The sequence below is a fragment of the Sciurus vulgaris genome (genome assembly GCF_902686455.1).
Source record: "Sciurus vulgaris genome assembly, chromosome: 3".
NCBI classification, from domain to species: Eukaryota; Metazoa; Chordata; class Mammalia; order Rodentia; family Sciuridae; genus Sciurus; species Sciurus vulgaris.
In genome coordinates this window covers 91,252,733-91,267,917 of record NC_136463.1, presented here as the reverse complement: position 1 = coordinate 91,267,917, position 15,185 = coordinate 91,252,733, and the positions used below count along the sequence as shown (strand labels likewise).

Genomic DNA, 15,185 nt, shown 5'->3' with positions numbered 1-15,185 from the left:
AATAAATCAAACAACATTGCCCTATGTAAATTTATGATTACACAAATGATATGCCTTGACTCCATGTACAAACAGAGAAGCAACATGTATCCCATTCGTTTACAATTAAAAAAAAAAAAGAAAGAAGCCAATAATCAATAAGAGGGACACCATCAAATTTAAAAGCTTCTGCACAGCAAGGGAAACAGTGTGAAGAGAGAGCCTACAGAAAGGGAGAAAATCTTGGCCAGCTACTTCACTGATAGGGGATTAATATCCAGAGTATATATAGAACTCAAAAAACTTCACACACACACAAACCCCCAACCCAAATGACTCACTTAATCAATGGGAAAAAGAACTAAAGAAGAAACACACGTGTAATCCCAACAGTTCGGGAGGTTGAGGCAGGAGGATTAAAAAAGCCAGCCTCAGTAGATTAGTGAGGGCCTGAGCAATTTTACAAGAACCTGTCTCAAAACGTGGCTCAGAGATTAAGCACCCTTGGGTTCAATCCCCAGTACCAGAAAAAAAGAAAAATAAGAAACACAAATAGCCAAGTATTTGTGTTGGCTGGAGATGTGCTGTGTCTCCAGTGTATGAACTGGAGAGCATCTGGCGATTGGGGAAACACACAAAATGACCTAAGATTTCATCTTAGTCCGGTAAGAATGGCAGCCATCAAGAATACAAACTTTTATAAATGCTAGCAAGGATGGGTGGGGGCGAGGATATTTGTACATTTTTGGTGGGAAATAGATAAGTAAACCACTTTTGCAATGTGGAAAACCTTGAAAAACTAGTAATGGAACTACCATATGACTTAGCTATCCCAATATTTTCCTAAAATAACTAAAATCAGCATGCTGTAGCAGTATGGCTACCTCAATGTTTATAGCAGCATGGTTTACAATAGCTAAATTATGGAATCAACCCAGATGTCTGTCAATAAAGGATTGGGGAATGTGACTCAGTAGTAGAGTGCTTGCCTGGCATGTATAAGGCCCTGGGTTAGATTCCCAGCATCATAAAATAATACAAAATTAAAAATAGATGAATGGGTTAAGAAATCGTGGTATACATACATAATGGAGTTTTTCTTTTTTGTGGGGGCTTATCACGGACTGAGCCCAGAGGCACTTAACCACAGAGCCACATACCCCAGCCAGTTTTTATTTTTTATTTTGAGATAGGGCCTTACTACATTGCTGAGACTTACTTTGAACTTGAAATCTTCCTGCCTTAGCTTCCAAAGCTGCTTGGATTACAGGTATCTTCCACTGCACCCAGCCTATTTTATTTTTTGAGATGATCTTACTAAGTCACTTGGGGCCTCAAACTTGGAATCCTGCCTCAGCCTCCCAAGTCACTGGAATTACAGGTGTGCACCACTGTGCCCAGCTTACACAATGGAATTCTCCTTTGCCATAAAGAAGAATGAAATTATGACAATTGCTGGTAAATGGATGGAAATGGAGGACATCATGCTAAGTAAAATAAGCCAGACTCAAATTAAAAGGTCAGAGCACTCTCCTAGCATGTGTGGGGCCCTGAGTTTGATCCTCGGTACCACATAAAAATAAAATAAAGGTATTATATCCACCTACAACTAATAAAACAAACAAAAAAAAGAATTAAAAAAAAAAAAGGTCAGATGTTTTCTTGGATGTGGAAGCTAGAGTAAAATAAAGGAAAGAAGGAAGAAAGGATCTACTGGATGTCAAAGGAAATAAAGGAAAGAAGGAAGAAAGGATAGGATATTCAAAAGATATAGGGAAAATCAGTAATGTAGAAGGAGATTGAAGAGGCAAAGTGAAGGGATAGGAAAGGGGAGAAATGCAGAATGAATTCTTTAAAAATTGTGTGCACATATAAATAGGTCACAGGGAATTTCACCTTTATGTATAAGTAAAAAGAACCAATCAGATGTAGATGGGCTGGGCCTGGTGGCCACACCTGTAATCCCAGTGACTCAGGAGGATCGAGAGTTCAAAGCCAGCCGCAGAAAATTAGCAAGGCCCTAAGCAACTCAGTGAGACCTTGTCTTTAAATAAAATACAAAAAAAATAGGACTGGGGATGTGGCTCAATGGGGATTCAACTCAGAGCCCTTGAGTTGAATCCCTGGTACCAAAATAAAATTTTTAAAAATAAATAGGTGAGCAAAAGAAAGTCTAGCAGAGTAGAGGAAGGAGAGTGAGGGGGCGGAAAGAGGATGGGAGGGAAAAGTGGGGGAGCTTGTATGATTTTGTCAGGATAAACCAAACTATTACATGTAACTATAAAGCTCTGATAAAAATAAACAAACATTCACAATGTGCATCTCTTTTTTTGTTGGCATTTTCCTATAGTAGACTATGGAAAACATTTTGTTTTATTCTAGTTGAGGTTTTTACACTTACATGACTTTAGAGAATTTTCCTAAGCTGTTAATTGTTACCTTCACTTGATTATTCATGATATTGAGCTGGCTGTCACTCTCCCAAAAGAAATTCAGTCATGTCAAACAAAGGGTTATGAGTGACTTGTGTGTGAAAAGCTTATCTTCTCCATTACTATCTTGGTCCCTATGTGGCTTTAGCACACTTCCTTAATATACTGAGTTCTTTGCTCCAAAAAACAATCTTTGGGCTATAAGATCTACTGAACTAGCCAATATATATTTATGTTGACTTCTTTTTCCCCAAAGAGGGCATGATGAGTTAAATAATTGAGCCTCAAGATAATCTGAACATTAATTTTTTTTAATAAACTTTGACATCCAGAGCTGTAAAAGGTATTACTTCTTATTTCTTATTCTCTTGCTTCAGCTTATTAAACATCATTTAGAAATGGTCATTTGCTTAAATTCTAAGTCTGCTGTTTTCATATTCTTAAAATTAGAATATGGAATTCACAGGCCTCCTTATATTAGATTCTGTAGTAATTCATTGTCAAATTTCAGCCCTATTCCCCAAAATGTTTCGATCTAGAATGCTCTTAAATTTATGTTAATGCATCTCTCATGTAACATCATTGCTGTTTTTGAAACAGATTTCCAAAGAGTCAGAGGACTTCATTGTGGAACAGTATAAACGTCTCCGCCAAAGGGATGGTTCTGGAGTAACCAAGTCTTCATGGAGGATTACAGTGCGTCAACTGGAGAGCATGATCCGTCTCTCTGAAGCTATGGCTCGGATGCACTGCTGTGATGAGGTATCAAAGTCACTTTGACATGATGAAAATAGAATTTCTTGACTTGTAGGCATGTTTTCTTCTTTGTTATGGTTCATCCTAGAATTATTTGCAGGTTTATTTTTATATACCTGTTGCATACTTACAGGATACATGACCGTGACATTTTTTTCCCTTTAAGTTGGTTGTTGTCAGGGCTGGGGCTGTAACTCAGTGTGAGGCACTGGGTTTGATCCTTAGCACTGCATAAAAATAAACATATAAAATAAAGGCATGCTGTCCATCTACAACTACAAAATTTTTTTTAAAAAGGGTGTTGACAAGCATTTATTAAGTCGAGTAGTTATACTAATGTTAATGAGATAATCATAGATAATAGCATATAGAAGTGAATTACCATTTTTTCAGGAAAAATGTATTTAGACCCTGCAGTGTGCTAGGACTCTAGGCTGAGGACATAGGTATGGTAATGTAATCCCTGGCCTCAAGGGAGATTCTTCTTAGGTTTTATAATGTATGGGGATTGTCTTTCTTGGTTGGAGTTTTTTATTTTTGGGGGCTGGGAGTTGAACCCCAGCCTCATACATGCTAAGCATGCACCTTACCACTGAGCTACACCCCCCAGCCCCATGGTATTTTAAATTGTTCTTTGATCTCTGGGTTCCATGGGAATATGTTAAGAGAGTATTGAGAGGTAAAAGAATTATACAGTGGAAGGGCATTCAAGCTCCCCATCTCTGCTTCAGCTGAAGCAGCCTTTATATAATTTTTTATATTAGGTTAGAGTTTGTTTATCAAAGGGGCTTAGAGTTATTAAAAAGACATGTTACATAGAGGAAAACATACACCTGGGTGATTTTTTTGTCATTGTTTCTTAACATACATCCTTGTATGACTGACTGCTTGGCTCAAGATAAAAAAACATTTCCGGGGGGTGGGAGGGGGCAAGAATGGAGGAAGGAGGGACTGTATAGAGGGAAAAGAGGGGTGGGAAGGGTGGGGGGGGGGGATAACAGAATGAATCAAACACTTAACCTTATGTAAATGTATGATTACACAAATGGTATGCCTTTACTTCATGTACATAGAAATTGTGTATCCCATTTGTTTACAATAAAAATAAATTAAAAACAAAAAAACATTTCCACTCCCAAGTTCAGAGCCAGCCTCAGCAACTTATTGAGGCCCCAAGCAACTTGGTGAGACCCTGTCTCAAAATAAAATATAAAAAGGGCTGGGGCCAGGCATGGTGCCGCATGCAGCCTGGAATCCCAGTGGCTTGGTAGTCTGAGGTAGAAGGATCGCGATTTCAAAGCCAGCCACAGTGAAAGAGAGGCACTAAGCAACTCAGTGAGACCCTGTCTCTAAATAAAATGGAAAATAGGGCTGGGGATGTGGCTCAGTGGTTGACTTGTAATTCTCCTGCCTTGGCCTCCCGTGTAACTGGGATTATAGATGTGTACCATCATACTGAACTAAGTTTTTGGATTTTCTATGCATTGTTCTACTATTGATAAAGTATTTTTACACTAACTTAATAATCTTTGATTCACCAAATGTTTAATATATACCTTTGTGAAATAAAATATAAATTGAGAGCCCTGCCTTCCATTGCAGTTTATCTAGTGGGAGTGAGGTGTATGCATTTAATTAAGCCTGTAAGGAATGAAAGAATATCCTACACACACAAATAACATGTTTTGAATGAAATTGAGTATATTTGTTATATGTATTTAAGAGCTATTACTATCTCCTTTTATATTCATATTCTTTGTCAGTTTTTTTTTTTTTTTTTTTTTACTATTTAGAAAGTTCTTCCTCTAAGATTATAAAGAACTTTCTCATTTCCTCTAAGATGGTTTCATCATTTGCATTTAAATCATATAAACATTGGTATTTTTTCTGTAAGATGAGATATGAATCACTTGTAACCCCAACCCCTCACTTGATTCTTTTTTAAGCTGTTTTTCCTCATTCCAACAACATTTATTTTATTTTATTCTTTTCACATCAGTTTGGTATGCCTTTATTCTGTATTAATTCTTTTTTTAATTTATTTTTATTTTTTTAGTTGTCATTTGACCTTTATTTATTTATATGTGGTACTGAGAATTGAACCCAATGCCTCATACTTGCTAAGCAAGCGGTCTACCACTGAGCCACCACCCCAGCCCTTATTCTGTATTAATTCTTATGGTTGCTAGAATCTCTTTCTAGAGTTTTTATTTGTTCTATTGGGCCTATCAGGTTCTGTTACATTGGTACCTTGATTTTTTAATCAGTGGACTTTATATTTTAAATGTAGAACTACATTAGTTTTAATGTATTGTTTTCTTTTGACTGTTAGCTTGCTTAGTTAAAAAAAAACCTATTGAAACTTTTGTTGATATAACACTAAAAATATTAACTGTGAAAGTTCACATCTTTGTGATGAATTTTCCCACTTAAGAATGTTACAACAGTTAGAGTAGACTACAATGTTACTATAAAAATCTCAGCCACTTTAAAACATCTTTTTGATCATGCTGTGTGTCCATTCAGTCAGCCGGGGCCTTTTCTTTGTGTCACTCAGATTCAGTCTATTATAAAGGCTCAATCTTGAACTAAGTATCCATGAAGACAAAGGCAAGGAACAGAACAGGTAGAGAGCCACATGCCCCTCTTAACCATCAATCCAGAAATGACACTTCTGCTCACATTTCACTGGTCAGAGAAGTTAATGTGGCTATAACCTGATTTAAGAAGATAGAGAAGTGCCTTTCTTCCAGATCCCCACAATGAAAAAAAAAAAATCATTAGTGAATTCTGATGACTACTATAAATATCAGTATCTTTTCATTGGTCTTTTGTTTCCCTCAGCAGTGTTTAAATTTTTTCTTTATATAATTTTTGCCTATTGTTAATTGTTTGTTTTGATATTTTGTCACCTTTTTTCTTTTTAACTTTTTTTTGTTTTACTTAGTAATACATAACAGTAGAATGTATTTATGCATTTTGATAAATCATACATAAATGGAGTATAATTTATCATTTTTCTGATTGTACGTATTATTGGATCACATCAGTCATGCAGTCGTCTATGTACATGAGGTAATATTGTCTGTATGATACTGAAGGTAGAATCTTGGATTTCATTTTCCAAATGTCCATTTTCATTGTTGTGTATTAGTCTATTAACAAATATACCACAACTTATTACTCTTTGTTCTGTTAATGAACATTTGAGTAGTTTGCAGTTTTGGTTCTTATTGGACATACATGTGTATGATGTGTAATGTATTCACATTTTTGTGAGTACACATCTAGAAGTGGAATTACTGGGTCTTAGGTATGTGTTTAGTGAAAATTGCCAGTTATTATCAGTTTGTATGTTTACTCTACATTCCTGGCAACTCTTGGTATTGTCAGTCATTTTAGCCATTCTAGTGAGGTATTAGTGCTATTTCACGGGGGCAGGGTGTGTGCATGTGATTTTTTTTAATCGGTTTGATATGTCAAGAAGATTGACTTAACTAAATTACTTTATCATTCTTGGTTTAGGTCCAACCTAAACATGTCAAGGAAGCTTTCCGCTTACTGAATAAATCAATCATCCGTGTAGAGACACCTGATGTCAATCTAGATCAAGAGGAAGAGACCCAGATGGAGGTAGATGAGGGTCCAGGTGGCATCAATGGTGAGATGTTTGTTCATGACTCTTCTGAACTTAGGGACCAAGATCATCTTTTAGATGTCATATGGTACAAGTGTACTGGTTGATGGTTATGAAGTGTATATTTGGTAAAAGGGGAAAATACTGAATTGTTTTATAAGTTAAAGCACAATTAGATAGTTGGTTTTATATATATATGTGCTTAGCTGGGCATGTTGGCACATGCCAGTAATCCCAGTTTCTCAAGAGGCTAAGGCAAGAGGATTGCAAAGTTGATGCCAGCCTCAGCAACTTAGCAAGACCCTGTCTCAAAAAGGGCTGGGGATACAGCTCAGTGGTAGCTCCATCCCCAGTATTCAAAAACAAAAACAGTATGTGTGAAAGAAACATAAATGATGGTATTAGACTTAAATCCTTTGGACTCCACCCTTTATTTGTAATACTATTAATTTGCTCTTAAATTAAAAACTTTTTTCAAGTATATTATAATGGGTAACTTATTAGAATTGTTATTTTGTACATGGTACTGTAAGTAGATTTTATATCATGAAATCTTTGTCTTCATTCCTTATTCCTTCATACCTTCATTAGTAAAGTTTTATCAGTTTGCTAATTTATTTGCAAAATTATTATATGCTATGTTTAACTGTGTGCTTATTCTGAGGTTAATAGTAAATATAAGCAGTACATTTACAAATGTTTGATAAGGGAATGTTGAAATCTCATAAAATAAGATGGAGGTAGTTAATTTTTCACATAGGTCATGCTGATAGCCCTGCCCCTGTGAATGGAATCAATGGCTACAGTGAAGACATAAATCAAGATACCACTTCTAAAGCCTCCTTAAGGTTGGGCTTCTCTGAGTACTGCCGAATCTCCAACCTCATTGTTCTCCACCTGAGAAAGATGGAAGAAGGTGAGGCTATGCCTAATACTGTTTCCATGCTCACTTATACAAACTGTATTTGTATAAGCCACTTTAGATTGCTAAATTTTGTATTGTTCTCTCAAAAGAAATGATAAATCATTATACAGACTCCCCCCCACCCCACTTTCTGCATTTTATTTTACCATACACTTCAGCAAAGTAAATTTATGCAGTATCAGCATAACCTGCCAGCCTGACAATTTTCTTACAAGTTTATTGTCAGAAGTTTATGAATCCCCTGTATATGTAATCTGATGGTTTTCTGTCACAGACATTAAAATTCCATCTTTATTTTGAAAAAAAAAAAAAAAAAAAAAAAGAAGTTTATGAATCATTCTTACTTAATGTTTTTGACCTATTTTAGTAATTTTGTAGCAGGATTTTTGGATCTAATAACATACAAAGACACATAGGACTAAAGGTGTAGCTCAGTGGTAGAGCATTTATGTTGTATTTGCTTGTTTTTGTTTTTTTGTTTGTGGTGCTGAGGATCAAACCCTGGGCCTCACACATGCTAGGCAAGCATCTTCCACTGAGTTATATATACACCCTCAAACCCACAAAATTCAAAAATAAGAATTACTACTGTTGGGCTAGGGATATAGCTCAGTGTGGTAGGGGACTTGCCTAGCATGCACATGGCTCTGGTTCCATCCCCAGCATGCTATTCAGAGTTATCACCCTGTTGTTAGCCACAAGGCAGAAAGAAAAAGGACAGAATCAAGGAGTAGAATTTAAACTTCTATTTAATAATTAAGCATTAGGTAATTCTTTAAAGTTTCAAGGGTGATTTCATTGCTAGCTTCCAGGCATACTTTGTCATCAGTTTTCGCTCAGTTATAGAGGAAGAGAACACCAGAGATTGTCTTGCCTTACTAAATATTTGAACTCTGCAGTTTCTGCCCTTATTTCCCTGGAAACTGAACCAATAGGAGAGAATACAACAAAGTGGTCATTACAACACTCATTAACTGTTTTATTCCCACTCCTTTCTCACATAAATTTTAAAAATTTGGGAGCTCACTTTTTTTGTTTTATCTTTTTTTTGCAGGGGATGTGGGGGTTTGTTTTTTATTTTTCTTTCTCAGGGCCCAGGTACTTGAGTATGTGTTAGGCAAGCACTTTGCCACTCACTGAGTTATACCCCTAGACTCCATGTTACACTTCATTATTCTCTTTCTTTCATGTGTAACTAAGTTTTAAACACACAAACTGTTGATGGAACAAAGATATGATTATCACCCAGATGTTGCATTCCACAAATTTTACTTGCTCTTCTTTCTTTACTAAGGTAAGTAACTTCTTATTTCTCAGTCCTCAAGTAATTAGCAGTTTTCTAGTGTAGGGAACACAACTTTAAACCATGGAAGTCACTAGCTAAAGAACTTTTGGACAAAAACACCGAAATTTTAGTGCAGCCATAATAAAACTTTTTAAAGGCATTATTATTAACTACTTGAAGAAAATTGAATCTGCATTAGACTCTAAAGAGGAACTAATAAATTCAATTTTTTTTTTTTTTTTTTTTTTTTCATTTTTAGTGGTGCTTGGGGATTGAACCTGGGACCGGGTGTGTGCTGAACACAAATCTGTTCTGAGTTTCAGTCCCCTAGAATTTTCCTGATTTGATTTTGTGTTTTATTTTAAACTGTGAGAACCAAAAAGTAATGTTTTCTTTTATTTCCCTTTATATCTGGTGACTGCATTATCTAGGTTCCAGCTTTCCTTGTGATTTGAGAGTTCCACCTTGAACTTTATAAAGCAGCAATTAAGTTGGCATGGATAGACCTTGATAGAATAAATTGGTAATTTTTTATTTTGAAGGACCACCCATGAATTTTACTTCTTAGTTGACTCCAGTTCCATAAAGTTTCCCTTTCCAAAGAGGAAAAGTTATATCTAAAAAGTTTTGCTTTCTGTTGCTTTGCTCCTAATTTATGGTTTCATAAATTGCTCTTGGCAAACATTCTCTTAAGTGATGAAGCATAAAATGAAGGAAAGACCTTCATACTTTGAAATCTTAATAGCGTTCGGAAACTTGTTTCTTATCTCTTTTATTAGGTTTTTCTCATTTTCTGGATAAAGTGTACTTTAACACAAATAATATGATAGGTTATTTCCAGCTTAATGCTGGAACATTGTAAACCTTATTTCAGCAGATGAACTTTGTGACAGGTTGATGGTTATCTAATCTGTATATTATCTTGTGTATGCAAACCCCAGGATTTTAAAATGTATATTTTTGTTGCAGAGGAGGATGAGTCAGCATTAAAGAGGAGTGAGCTTGTTAACTGGTACTTGAAGGAAATCGAATCAGAAATAGACTCTGAAGAGGAGCTTATAAATAAAAAGAGGATCATAGAGAAAGTTATTCATCGACTCACACACTATGTATGTACATAACAGTATGCTGTAGTATTTAATGAGGTAGTTCATGTCTCATAAATGTATTTTTAATGTGTTTGCCTTGAAATCATTTGGGTATAGTCAGGGTTAAGAGTTAGGGAATATTAACAAGTAAATGACTTATTTTCTTTGTTAAAACAAGCAGAATTTGGGTGAAATCCAGGAAAGTGGCTTTGGTATCTTAACTGTTTGGGTGTTTTTAGTTTTTAAACTTTTATTTTTCAGCATTATCACCTGTTCTGTATGTCTCATCTTTCTTAAATCCGTAGTTCTGATCTTATCCAGTCCAATAATCATTTTTTTTCCTTCTTATTTCAGCTTTCTTCTCTTTGTCCTACTTGTTTATGTCAAAACCCCAGCCTTGGTTAAATTTATTTATTTTTTTCTTTTTTATACTTATGTCCAAGCATCTTATCTGAAGAAAGCATACAATTGTGTGCCCAGTTTTATTTAAACATGACCATAATCTCAAATGGACAGTCTTAACTTTTTGTTTGGTCAACTTCATGGTAACTGTAAAGCACTGTTACTTTTCCCTAGATGGTTCACTTTCCCACTTTTAACCAACTGTTATATTGTTTCTCCCCACCCCTTGAATCAGGTAGTCATTCTCAGTACTCAGTCTGTCTGTAGCATGTTATAGTTGTTTACTTCTTCTGGAAAACTTCACATTCTGCTGGGTCTTTTGTGTCAGTTTCTTTTCACGAATCTTTCTCTCTTCTTAGGTAATAGATACAAATGTCTTTAGTGTAAACATTCTCATTTGGTTTTATGACTTCATCCATCTGTCAATGACTCCCAAATTTATAGTGCGCTCTCTCTCTCTCTCCTCTAAACTCCAAATGTATATAACCAGTTGACTGCTGAATGAATAAACAGATTTTTTGCCCTTAATGTGTTCCAAAACAGTTCTTCACCAGACATGCCTACAATCCCAGCAACTTATTAGCGAGGCCTTATCTCAAAGTAAAAAGGACTATTATAGAGCACCCCTGGGTTCAGTCCTCAGTACCACAAAATAAAAAAAGTTCTTTCTTTCCCTCTTCAATTTTCCCATTTATTCAATTGTTAGCAGCCAAATACCTTAGAACAATCCTTGATTCCTCCATTCTTTTCTTTACCTTCTCCAGCTTACCCAAGTCACTAGGCCTGAACGTCTGTCACCTTGTATGTTGGTTCTCCGCACAGCAACCAGTCAAGCCTTTTTGCTGTTTTTCTTCTATAGTTTCCAGTGCTTCATTCACATTTAGAATAAAATTCAGTCACCATGCCATGCCATGCAGAACCCTACACAGTTTTAGCCCATCTCTCATTTGTTTCATAGCTTTATTTCTTTGCCTGTTCCTCCCCAGTGATACTGGCCTTGTCACTATTCCTTAGACACACCAAACATGAACAGCTTTGCACTTGGCTTTGTCTCTTTTCCCAGGTTCTCTCCTCTTTCCTGAGGTCTCTTCAAATGTTACCTCCTCAAAGAAGCCTTTTATGCCCAACATGTCAAAATAGCAGCGTGCTGTTCAGTCATTCTGCTTTGTGTTGCTTCACATTGCCTCTTTTCTCTTCTTTCTTAAAAGTGTTTGTTTATGACTCTCAGAATGTAAGCTCCATTCTGTAAGGGCTTTGTTTTGTTCACTGCTATATTTCCAGAATACTGTACAGTGGTGCCTTGAACATAGAAGGGTCAAATATTTGTTGAATGATAGAATTTTTTAGTTCACATGACAGTCAACCATCATGCGCATTCACTCAGTGGTGCTTGCTGTGTAAATATTACACCTCACGTGTTAGGGTTGTGTCACCCAAAAACATTACCTGTGGGGTTAGATGGATATATTATTATAAGTGTGTGTGTAGGAGTGAGAACTACTACTCAGATCAGGATCTAATATATATATGAAAGTTAGGCTGAGTTGAGGAAGTATGCATGCAGAGTTTTCTATCTTTCGCTCTCTCTCTCTCTCTCTCTCTCTCTCTCTCTCTCTCTCTCTCTCTCTCTCTTTCTCTCTCTCTTTCTCTCTCTCTTTCTTGCTGGGGATCGAACCCAGGGCCTTGTGCTTACAAGGCAAGCACCCTACCAACTGAGCTATCTCCCCAGCCCCCAGAGTTTTCTTTCTAATGGTGGGAAATATCTTTGCATAGACCAGCCCTTCCCTCCCTTGTGCCCCATGGGATTAGTATAAAGGAAGATATCCAGACAAGAAATTCATATGAAGATTGTAGAACACATCATGGAGCTAACTGATCTAAATCAGGATTCTTTTTTAGTTTGGCTTACCACTGAAATAACTTGCCACAGAAGACAAGAGAGCTTGTACTGTACTGATTGATGTGCTTCTCGTGCAAGTGGGCTAGCACAGAGTGCTTCAAAGTGTCCAATCCCCCTTAAGCATCAGTGCTCTTACTATGGGCCTTTGCCAAACTTCTTAGGATCAAATCATTATTTCCTAAGTTGTTTTCCATGGGGTTGACTAGAAGCTCTTCTCATTTATGGACATTTTCAACTAATTAACAAGTATATAGTAGAATTAAATTTAAGGCTGGACCAGTGGCACATACCTATAATCCTCGTGACTCAGGAGGGTAAGACATTCTGTAATATTAAGCACAAGGCAAGAGCATAATGTTCTACATGTGCTGATGTGCTAATAGGCAAAAGTGTGAAAATATATGAAAGGATCCATTGGGCCAATCTTTGAATAACTAAAAAAACAACTTTATCTTATCATAATAAAGAAGACTAAAGGTCTCCACATGATATTCTCTAGTCAGAGGATTTCAAAGTTCCATTATGTTTATCAAAATAAGCATTGTGGTTGTGATTAACAGTGATTGTTAATGGTGATTTAACTGAGGATCTTTCTCCTTAGAGAATCTGAATGGAAGAAAAGTCAGTCAGTCATATAATCCTGTCATTCAAGTCTCGGACTCTGGTTTTATTCAAGTTTTTGTTTAATGTTTCCACATCTCAGGTCTGCACCCAGTCCTAAACTTGATACTTGTAAGGATTAAAAGAAATGTTTAGGCAGGTGCAGTGATGCATGCCTACAATCCCAGGAGTTCAGGAGTCTGAGGCAGGAGTAGCCAAACTCAAGGCCAGCCTTAGCAGCTTAGCAAGAGCTTGTCTCAAATTTTTAAAAAGGGATGGGGATATAGTTCAGTGGTAAGCTTCTCTGGGTTCAATCCAGAGTGCGCACATAAGTAAATGAATAAACAAGTACTCAATCAGGCTGAGTATATGCAAGGCACTGGATTGCTGGGTTCAATCTCCTGCACTACAAAAAAAAAAAAACCAGCATGTTCTACTTTGGCTTTTATTAGCTCCGAGTAAAAATCTTTTCAGATAAGTTATCTTTACATTCTACTTCTAATCAAATTGAGTGGGTGGTATATGGAAAAAGTCCAGTGACCAGTAATAAAAAAATAATAATATTAAATAAAATTAAACAGATTTAATTATTAGAGAGTTTTTCATAATTTTAAAATTTCAAGCAAAATTTTTACCTTTTTCCCCAAATATTCAGGCATTACTTTTTTCAAAGTTACATTTACAGTCATTGGATGTAATGTGCCAGGAAGCATTAAAATCACAATACCTGTTGAGCTTAAATTTTTTCAAAGGTTTATGGTATGAAAAGCAACCTAATGGAAAAGGATGTTTGGCAGAATACTGATAGTGATTTTAAGAAATAGTCTTTTGTCCAGGAAGTTTTGGGTGGTAAAATCAAACAATGTCAGTGATAAACCTTCAGAAAGATCAGTATATCTGGACTGTTGCCAGACACAGTGGTACATGCCTATAATCCCAGCAACTCCCTAGGGGCTAAGAAAGGAGGATTGCAAATTTGAGGCTGGTCTCAGCAACTTAGGCCCTAAGCAACTTAGACCCTGTCTCAAAGAGCTGGGGATGTAGCTGGTGGTAAGGTACCCCCTGGGTTCTATCCCCAATACCAAAAACAAAAATAAAATAAAAAAGTGTGTCTGACATTTTTATAATACTGCTGGAGACCTGAGAAAAAAATGTTTGTTTTATAGGACCATGTTCTAATTGAGCTTACCCAAGCTGGATTGAAAGGCTCCACAGAAGGAAGTGAGAGCTATGAAGAAGATCCCTACTTGGTAGTTAATCCTAACTACTTGCTTGAAGATTGAGATGCTGAAAGTAACTGATCATGGTGGTGTAACCATGTCACACCACCTCCTGGCCTGGAACCTGGATAGAGCTCTGTTAGGTTGAGAATTGTTTCTGGGAGTGATGCTTCAGATTTGTTTCGAGAAACAGGAACTGAGTAGATAATCCTGTGTCACGCTGCATACTTTTTATATCAATACGGACTTCAGCTCATTCCTTGTGTATGCTTGTCCTAATGAAGTTGGACCCCAATAATATGTAGTTTCTGGGACTAAGACTTTTGTTTTCATGTGTAGGGAAAGACCTGTTGCTTTCATGGTATATGATATCCTATCGAGGAAATAACTTTTCCAGTTGCCAACTACTGCTTTTATTCATCAAAATAAAATAACTCATTCTGAAGTTGTCTATTGGATTTATTTCTACTCTGCTCTGAATATTGTGTTCATATACTTTCAAGTGTTAGTCCTTTTTTCACTTAATCTGGGGTGAAGGGGTGAAAGGGGTGGGTGGCATTATGGGTTTGGAATTAGGTTCCTTGAAGAGGAGTCATTAGAGAATTAGAATCAAAGCTAGAGGACTTGGAGATGACTTTCCAAGGTTTAGTTCCAGTGGGTTTTTTTGTGTGTTTTTCTGTTTTTTGTTTTTTAGGTAGGTCATAAAAATAAAAAGTTTTCATACTTTTTCTTTCATTACTCTTTAATAATTTCTTCTGTTGTAAAGGTAATTTCTTGGAGTTGTTTTAAATTGCTATTTTAAGAGAAGTAAAGTCATTTTCTATATTACAAACTACAGGAAATAATTATGAGGTTTAGCATGATTGGTATGTTCATGGTGTCTTTTTTGTTAAATTTTTACTTTTTTGTAATTCTGGGAATTGAATCCACAGCCTTGTACATGCTAGGCAAGCACTTTTTT

At 36.2% G+C, this 15,185-nt stretch overlaps 1 protein-coding gene across 1 annotated transcript in view; it reads left to right on the top strand.

Annotated features, from left to right (window-relative positions):
- MCM6 (minichromosome maintenance complex component 6) overlaps window positions 1–14,669 on the top strand; it is a 51,254-nt gene extending 36,585 nt beyond the window's left edge. The window contains exons 13-17 of the mRNA XM_079135624.1: window positions 3,012–3,173; window positions 6,693–6,828; window positions 7,565–7,720; window positions 9,984–10,123; window positions 14,171–14,669. Coding sequence (XP_078991750.1) covers window positions 3,012–3,173; window positions 6,693–6,828; window positions 7,565–7,720; window positions 9,984–10,123; window positions 14,171–14,287 — 711 coding nt within the window. The 3' untranslated portion in view covers window positions 14,288–14,669. The remainder of the gene's footprint in view (window positions 1–3,011; window positions 3,174–6,692; window positions 6,829–7,564; window positions 7,721–9,983; window positions 10,124–14,170) is intronic.
- Window positions 14,670–15,185: the final 516 nt, after the last annotated feature.